Source organism: Fukomys damarensis, unplaced genomic scaffold (assembly GCF_012274545.1).
Source record: "Fukomys damarensis isolate Sample0158 unplaced genomic scaffold, DMR_v1.0_HiC HiC_scaffold_31, whole genome shotgun sequence".
Taxonomy (NCBI): domain Eukaryota; kingdom Metazoa; phylum Chordata; class Mammalia; order Rodentia; family Bathyergidae; genus Fukomys; species Fukomys damarensis.
The window spans coordinates 16,768,298-16,777,946 of NW_022900943.1; the positions used below are offsets into that span (position 1 = coordinate 16,768,298).

General features: G+C 32.5%; 1 protein-coding gene across 1 annotated transcript in view; it reads left to right on the forward strand.

Annotated features, from left to right (window-relative positions):
- Nucleotides 1-9,649, forward strand: part of Cbwd3 (COBW domain containing 3) — a 46,678-nt gene that overhangs the window by 4,758 nt on the left and 32,271 nt on the right. Inside the window, 3 exon segments of the mRNA XM_010605862.3 lie at nt 1,082-1,178; nt 2,404-2,495; nt 8,222-8,281. Of these exon segments, the coding sequence (XP_010604164.2) occupies nt 1,082-1,178; nt 2,404-2,495; nt 8,222-8,281 (249 nt within the window).

Consider the following 9,649-nt stretch of genomic DNA (forward strand, 5'->3'; position numbering starts at 1 on the left):
TAGTTACTGTATTTTCTTTGTCTTTTTCTTCATTGTTTGGGATAATTTTCACAATTTTGTCCTGTATAGCATTCTCAGTACTTTCCTTCATGTCTTATATAGCCTGAATTCTGAAGCAATCCCTTTGACAGCTCTTTATATCACCTAACTGAAATATGAATGGAAAATATATAAATGGAAAATTACCTTTCCCACACACACATTTGCATTTGACCATTTGTTTTCCTGAACATTTAGAACTGTGCTCTGGTTTTGGTATAATGCTTTGCTTCTTTTTGGTTCCTGGGATTGATTGCAGGGCCTTATGGATCTTACCCTGAGGGGTTAGCCCCGGCCCTAGTATATTTCTTTATTACAGGCAAACTAAAACTTTTAGAATCAGTCTTGTAACAGATATTTTATATGTGCTTCTTCCCAAGTAAGCATTAATAGGAAACTTTTGTATATTTGATTAAAAGTTTCATTTTTAAATGAGAACATGATAACTTGGCCAAAACCTTTTCACAATGAACTAAGATGTTTACTCATTGTGGGAATAGTGGGCAATCTTCCCAATAAAAACAATTTAGAGGAAGATTGAAAAGAAAAAAATAGATAAGATAATCTGATAAGAGTTCAGAGGGCATACAAAATCCAATATATAAAATATATTCATCTACCTAGAAGATTTACTGTAGGCAGGGAAAAATGTTCTCAAGGTAGTTACTTTATTTTTTATTTTAATTTTAATTTTTTTATTTTTGGGTACCGAATATTGAACTCGGGACCTTGCACTTGCAAGGCAGGTGGTGGAACCAACCACTGAGCTAAATTCCCGGCCCACATTAGTGACTTTATTAAGAAATGGGAATTAGCAAGTAAGAGGCTTAAAAAGGAAGTCGTTTTGAATTTGCCTTTTTAGAGGTTTAAGTCTTACAGAAAAGCAAAAATAATCTAGAGTATTGTAATTTCAGTCTTAAAACTGAATGGGCAGAATGAAAGAATTAAAATTATAAAATGGAGTTACTGCTTTGAAATGTCCATGTTTGTTTTTGGTTGGCTTGTGAATAGTCTAAAGAGTGCCTCCTGTTAATTTTTCTAGGAAGTGCAGTAGAAAAATCCTTAGCTGTAAGTCAAGGTGGAGAGCTCTATGAAGAGTGGCTGGAACTTGGAAATGGATGCCTCTGCTGTTCAATGAAGTAGGAATGTGTTTACTCTGTGCTTGTTTTAGTTTACTAGAAATGTTTATTCCAGCTTTGATTTTCCTGTGCAAGTTAACTGAATTTAGACAGTTTGCTTCATTGTATTTGCAAATAGGAAATACATTTTCAAGAGTTATTTAAAGTGTTTCTTGTTTTTTTTTTTTCATATTTACTCTACTGCTTTTGTCCTTTTACTGAGTTTAAAGATTTTTTTCCATGTCAGTGTTTATTTAAATAATATGTAGAGCACAAGCTGGGTGTGGTAGCACACACCTGTAATCCCAGCACTGTAGAGCCTAAGGCAGGAGGATCACTACAAGTTTTGAGGCCAGCCTGTGCAACAATGTGAGTTCAAGGCAAGCCTGAACTACATAGTGAGACCTTGTCTCAAAAAATAAAAATAAAAATACACACACACACACACACACACACACACACACAGAAAGAGAAGGTGCATGAAAATCTCATGTGTAAGAAGTCATTATTCTAAATTTAATACATCAGTCTTATTTCCAAATATTAAACCTCTTTTAAAACAAATGACTCTCCAAACAAGATGAAACAGTTAAGTTTTCCAGACTTATTAAGCTGCATAAATCCAAGAAGAGTACCTGATACAGAATAGCAACTAAAATATTTGTTGGATAAATTATGAAAATTAGTACGTGTAGTACTGATTTTGTGTATTCTAGTGAGTTAAATTTTTTTCTACACCATGGACTACCTTACATATTTGACTTTGAATCAAATGTATTAGGAGGGTTGAAGTCATAACAAATTTTCTGAACCGAGATGTGATACAATATTCTTTCATTTTTTGTTATAAGAATATCATAATTTAAAATAAAATGTATACTAATTCAAGATAGAACTAAATGGTATTTAATGACCTGACCCTTTAGCTTTTAAACTTCTATAAGTAATAAATTTTATTATTTTGGATGTTCATTTTTATCTCCCAGAAAGCTGTAAATTAAGAAACACTGACTCAATAAGTCAAAGTGTTAACTCATTACATACATAACTTCTTTTAACTTTTCTGTGTATATGTCTATTTCCTTTTCCTCACTGGTTAGCATTGGATAGACAGTTTCTTAGGTGCTTAAGAAAGAGTTAAATTTTCACATGCATAAAGATATTTTTATGTTTTGTTGAATATGTTTTAAATGATCATTTAGAAGTATATGAGTAATCAACAGTGGTATATTTTGGTCTTCTCTAGGGATAGTGGCCTTAGGGCTATTGAGAATTTGATGCAGAAGAAGGGGAAATTTGATTACATTCTGTTAGAGACCACTGGATTAGCAGATCCTGGTAAGAAGTGACGTTATGAATAACCAGAAGGTAGTTCTTTGACATTTTTAAATAGATGTATCAGAGATATTTAAAGTGAGCAATTTTTTAAAATCAATAATTAGCATTATTAGCCGGGGATTTAGCTCAGTGGTTCTGCTGCCTGCTTTGCATGGGCAAGGGCCGGAGTTCGATCCCTGGCACTAAAAAAAAAAAAAAAAAAAAAAAAAAAAAAAAAAAAAAAATAGCATGCTTTGCCATTTACAGTTAAGTGAAAAAACAGACCTCAGTGTGCAATGCATTTATTATAATGATTTGTTAGTTCTCAGACCCAAAATGACCCCATGGTGCACAATTATCTTTTCAGATTATATATTGTGCACCTGTGGTACCTGACACCTTGTTATCTTTTTCCAAAATGAGGAATACAGCGTAGGGGTATAGGTGTGATTGCCATGGCCTGCGACCCAATGGTATCAGAAAGTGAAGGATTCTTAAAATGAATATTAAAGCTTTATTTTAGATTTATGTATTTTTTTGTTTCAAAACATGAAAATTCTGGATTGTATCAGATGAATGAGCAGAGTACTTCTTGGCACTTTTAAGTGTTAATAGAATTTGAAGTTTTATTTCTTGATTCCCAGCCCTTTTTGCCTTCATTTTGAGACAAGGTCTCACTAAGTTGCCCAGGCTGAGCTTGAACTTGTGATCCTCTTGCCTCAGCCTTGAAGTGCTGGGATTACAGGTATGTGCTACCACAACTAGCTATATATGCCTCTTTTTGAAATAGTAAATAATAGTTCCTTTCAGAAACAGAATTTATATCTTCCTCTGCCACTTTGTACGGAAAAACTTGTTACTTTTGAGAGGCAGAAAAAGATCTCAGAAAGCTTTTCTACTTGCATAGGTATTAAAAATAGTTTAATGTTTCTTTTTTTGTAGAATAATAATTGTATTGTTTGGATAAAGGTGGAACATTCATTATAAAAGAATTTAAAAAGTACCAAAAATAGAAAAAAAAGAAAAAAAAATCCTGTGTCACTACCATGAAACACAAGTTAGTACCTTGAATTCTGGATATCTCTCTGTGGTAGTGCTCCATGATTTGGTATGTTGAATGGCAATGTCAGTCTCATTTGGGAGCTTGTTAGAAACGCATGGTATTAGCTGGGCTTTCTGGGGCATATTTGTATTCCCAGCACTCTTGAGAGGCTGAAGTAGGGGGATCACGTGACCGGGCCCAGCCTGGGCAACTTAATGACTCAGGAAGGCCATGTTTCAAAGAAGGATGTGGTTGTAGTTCTTTGCAAAGGCCCTATGTTCAATCCCTATACTGAAAAGAAAAAAGAAGCACATGGGTGAGACCAACCCAAATCTACTTAATCAGCATCTCTGGTGGTGAAGCCCAGCAAATCTTTTTAGTAAATTCTCCAGGTGATTTTTTTTTTACTAGTGTTAGTTTGGGAGGCCCTGCTCTATATGCCCTTCTGAAAAGTGCCTACATATACAGAGTATTTTTAATAGTCATTAATTATTTGAATCTGACAGAAAAAAGAGAAACTGAAAAGTGAAGAAATTGCTGACTTTCAGATAATATACTTTTCCCTCACAAAAAATATGAATTAAAGAGAAAAAAATTACAGAGAATGTGAAGTAGACATTTTTAAACTACATTTTTTCAATATTCAGATGAGTATTGACTCCATCTCGTAAACGATGAGCTAATTATGCTGTTAATTTTGTCCCATCTCCTAATTTTGTTGGGTTGTATTCTTTATATTGACAAGGTTTTAACATTTACATTCTTTCATCCTTTTTTCCCTCTGTGTTTAAATGGGTTAATGCTCATCAGTACCTTGTCTTCTCCATTCTTGAGTTAAGCCATTCCTTGAGGCTGATTTAGTGATTACCTAGTGTGTGCAAGGCCCTGGGTTGCATCTAATAGCACCACAATGAAACAAAACAATCTCCTGATTAATTGAATTTTATAGTCAGGTAATTTCATGTTGTTGATGCCGAATTCTGAGTTTTTACATAGTTCTTTAGAATATTTGTTTTTTGTTTTACTACTTAAAGGATCATTCTGTTAGATATAGAATTTCTAGATCACAATTTCTTTCCTTTGGGACTTTGCAAATATTGCTACATAATTATTCTTTTTTAATTAGCTGAATTTCCTTGTCCAGTTTTTTCTCCTTTTATCAGAATTTGTAAGTGCTGTAATCTCTGAGTTTCAATGCTTACTTTTTTAATGTTTGAGACTATTTGGCATTACTGAAAAATAACTTGGTAGTTATCCTTTGGGAATACTTACATTAGAACTTTGTGGTCACTATTTTATTATAGTGGAACATTCCATATTACTGTAGAACTTGGATTCTTCTTTCCTCCTGGAAAGTGATTTGCATCTAAAATGCCTAAAATTTTTTTCTTTATTTCTCAAGTTCAGTAATATACACAAGATACATTTTTCTTGAAATACAGTGTACCCTTAGTTCTTGTAAGAACATTTTCCTTGTTTAATACCATGAACAATTTTTCTGTCAAATTATTGGATACTCTGCTTCTTTCATATTGAGCTTTATTTGTTTCCTTAAGTAACTTTTGATTCATATTTTGCATCTATCTTCATTTACTGTGATCATCTAAAGTCTTCCTTTTTGTCAGTAATTCTGCTTCTACTAGTGTCTTTTTTGTTCCTTACTGTTTCAAGTGAGAGTGAGTAGTTCATTTGAGTAATGGTTAACTGAGTTTATTGGCTCCAAATTTCTTTAGCACTATCTTTTCATACTATTGTGATTTTTCTTTTCTTCAATCATTTTTTTTTTATTAAGGGTGCATTGCTTTTAAATTCTTTGTTAAGAGTAGTTCTTCAAAAGAATTATCTTTGGTTTCTTGGATTATATTTCCTTCCAGAATGAGTTCTTTGCCATATGTATGCCCCCGTTTATTTTTCAGTATTTTTTCGTCCTAACTTTTGTCTTTGTGTGTACTTGCTTTTCCTGCTGTAATACATGTGCATACATTTATGCTTCATGTTGGAAGCCCAGAAAACTTTTACTTATTTAGTTGTGTTAATGAGGAATTTTTTCCAATACCCACCCATCTTGTTCATGTTTTTCTTGAGCCCCACTTTAAAAGCTAGATATTACTGAGGAATAGCCAGAGGGAGACAAAGGAAAAATGGTTGGTCTAAAAAGCTAGATGAGGTAATGTGGCTATTAGCTTTTGTTCTCTTAAAATACCTGTATGTATTTACATACATAAAGTCTTCTCAAGACTGCAACTACTGAAGTATACATTGATATAACCTGTGTAGAGACATCATCGCACCCAGACCTTTTGTTTCCTTTTGCTTTCTGCACTAGAAAGTGACTTTCTCCCAAATGTGGAAATGGTTAGAAACTTATTCTTGAAGTTTTTAATGTTGTTGTTGATTTTTACTTATATTACTTATTCCCTCGTTTCCACTTCTTGGCATTTTGTAAGGTATTTCTTTTTTTTTTTTTGTACTGGGGGTTGAACTTGGGACCTTGTGCTTGTGTTTGCAAAGCAGGCGGCGGAACCACTGAGCTAAATCCCCAGCCCTTGTAAAGTATTTCTGATAAGTATTAGGATTTTTAGATTATTTTCCTACAACCTCTTATTAAGGTTGGAAATAGAGGTAGGAATGAGCATAACTTACTTAGAACTTTGTTTCTTATTTGAAGTGTCACTTCAAATTTTATTGTACAAGGTTATATAATCTTTTTTTTATAGTTCTAAATTTTTTATTATTTTAAATTTATTTATTTTTGGTTTTTGTTTTGTTTCTTTGAGACAGGGTCTTACTATGTGGTTCAGGCTGGTCTTTAACTCACTTATGTGATCCAGGCTGCCCTCAAACTCATGGTGATCTACCTGCCTCAGCCTTGTTTTATTTGGTTTGAAGGAAGAGATCTGTAATTGAGCTCAGCCTTCGAACAAATGACGCTTTGGTTTGGGTAATTGTTTTTTGTTATGTGCAGGGCAGCTCTCTTGGACATTGTAGAATGCTTAACAGCCTTCCTGGCTTCTATCCATAAGGTGCCAGTAGCATTCCCCTAGAGACAGACAAACGTATCTTCCAGACATTTGCCTTATATTCCCTGCAAAGAAAAAAAATCACCCAATTCATTCCATTTATTACTGCAGCAAAACACCCTCATCCAAATTTTAAACAATTCTTTTCTGTGTGGCTTGGTAAATATTCTAGCAAAGTATACCAACATATTTAGAATAAAAATTCTGATGCCCTCTTACAGTTCACCTTAATAATAAGCAAATGTTAGTGGTATGACATGATTTATATACAATTTAGGTATTTTACTGAATGAAAAAAATTAATATTTTGTGACTTACTGTTTGGAGTAATGATATTATAGATTTCTCTCCTATTAATTAAAATCATGTGTTTAGCCAAGAAAGTGAAGAAAATTCTTACTGGCAATTCAGTTGTTTCCTGTTTAGGAGACTGACCCTCTCTAGTTCTAAGCTAAATAATTGTCATGGTAAAGTAATTTCCTTGAAAAGGATAGACATTGATTCAGCCCCTGTAACTCACAAATCCTATTTCAGTCAGATTGGAAAACTATTAAGTTTTGGGGAAAAAATCAATAGGTATCAGGAAACTATTAGATCTTGTAGCCCTTGCTATATCTTGCATGAGTAATCACTGTAAACAGCTGACAGGTATTTTATTGTTGACACAGGGTGATGCTTGGGGGACCACATCTCATCAGGATAGGTGGACAGCTTTAGACAGTGGAATGAGTTCAGTTATCCTTGTTTTTCTCCTATGCTCATTCTTTTAGACAGCACTGTCACTAACTGGGCCTATGATGCTTTGAAAAATCAAATGCCTTCCTTGCTGTCCGTTTTCTTTTTCTTGTGTTGTGGCATACTAATCAGGATATGTGGTTTGGTACTGAATCAGTTTCTGTCAAAAACAAGTTTTAATTTCTTACTTAGAAATAATTTTTCCTTAGACCTAGTTTTTTTTTCATTGAGTTTATTGGTACTTTTTAGGTATACAGTACAGTTATATTCATTATTGTCTAGTTTGTATGGCAGTACTAAATGAATAACGTGAGAATTATTTAGTAATGTGAGAGAATTTACAACTTTACTTCTTTTCTCCTACAAAAATTATAAATTTAGCGCCGGGGATTTAGCTCAGTGGTTCCACTGCCTGCCTCACAAGTGCAAGGACCCTAGTACCCCCCCACAAATATATACATATATATATATACATATATAAAAAATATATATATATATATATATAAATTTATTTACTTATTGTTTGAACAAGCAATTTTGGAATTATTTATCTTCTCTTGGCTTTCCTTTGAGGATGTTTTATTATGTGTGAAGCATATGATTATTTATATTCAGGAGATGAAAAATAAGTCCTAATATGTACACAGCCATAATATCTGAATTGTTTACTAATTATCATTTTGGCATCTGTAGAAACTTGCTGTTTGTGTATAGTGAGGGTTGATCTTTTTTTTTGAGGAAATAGGGAGAAAGGGTAGAAGTGACTGTAAATAAATAGTAAAAGGTCCTATTACAGTAAGTCCTATGTAAAGATTGGAATCTCAGATTTGATTTGTGTTTTTACCTGCTGATTCCATCAAAAAAAAATTAAAGAAAATCATGTTTTGCAGTTTGGAGAAATAATCTTATTTTATTTATGTATACAACATAAACATAATATATATTTTCAGGTGCTGTGGCTACTATATTTTGGGTTGATGCAGAACTAGGGAGTGATATTTATCTTGATGGTAAGTTAAAAATTTTTTTTTGGTTGAAATTTTTATGATTAAGCTCATTTTGTTTGTATTTTGATTTTAATTCCTTATATTATTGTTCTTCTCAAACTCTTTTTGTTTATGATGAAGTAAATTTTTATGTGGACTCTAGAGCCCCAAACAGTGCCAGAACTGTATTATCAAGTCTTACTCTCAGTTTGTATTTTAGCATTTCCACTAAGGCTTTCCTTTAAAAATGTTATGTTGGGCTCAGGATTTAGCTCAGTAGCATTGCACCTGCCTCACAAGTGCAGGTCATGAATTCAGTCCCCAGTACCAAAAAAAAAAAAGTTATGTAGGTTTTCTATACGTTCTATTGTTTGTTTATGCCCTCAATATAATGTTAGAGATTTTTATTTTAGTTTAGTTTTTATTTGCAGTTACTGGGGATCAAACTTGGGACCTTGTGCTTATGAGGTAGGTGGCAGCATCACTGAGATAAATCCCTGGCTAGAGCTTCTTATTTTAATTAGCCACATAATGTAAGGATCATATTTCTGCTTTCTTTCATTTTAACTTGAAGAAAAGAATCATACAAACACAAACCTTTACTTTATTTCACATTTGTTAATTTTACTTATAAATTAAACTTGGTATACCTTTCTTAGTTAAGCAGTTACATTCCCTCCCTCCATCCATCCATCCTTTTTCTCTCTTTCTTCACACCAGTTTTTATAGACTAATGTGTAAAACTGAGGAACCCTAGAAGCTGGGCTTCATTAAGCTATAATATATCTGATTTGTAATTGGTTGAATTCCATAGGCATATCATTTTGATGTTTTATTTTGAAAAAAGTATTTAGTATATATTCACAGATTGCTGAACTACTTGTAATTGATTGTTAGGGGACCTTGATATATATAAATTTTTTGTGGCTTGATTTGGTAAGAGATGTTAGGAATGAAGTATCTTAAGACTCTTTTTTTTAATAGTGTATTTATTTTCTTAAATATTTTCTCAAACGTCCAGCATAAAAATATGTAGTTTTAAACAAAACATTTTCATATTGTTGATTCAAATTGGTACATATTTCAGTGCTAACCCTAATGTCATGGCAATATTTGTCTCTCTTGATGCAATACGAATTTGTTTCTATAAATCATTGTAAGAGTTCAGTATTTTAGCTATAACCAAATTTGTCCTAAAGATTTTTAAAAATAATAATTTAAATGTTAAGAAAAGTCTTGATTTTGCTTATGTGAAAATAAGTTGAAAATAGCCTGTCTTGTCTAATTTATCACATTTCACTTTATATTTTGAAATTTGTCATATTTTGAATTGTAAGCTTTTGAACACTAAACCTTACTTTCTTTTTTTTCTTTTTTTTTTTTTTTTTTTTT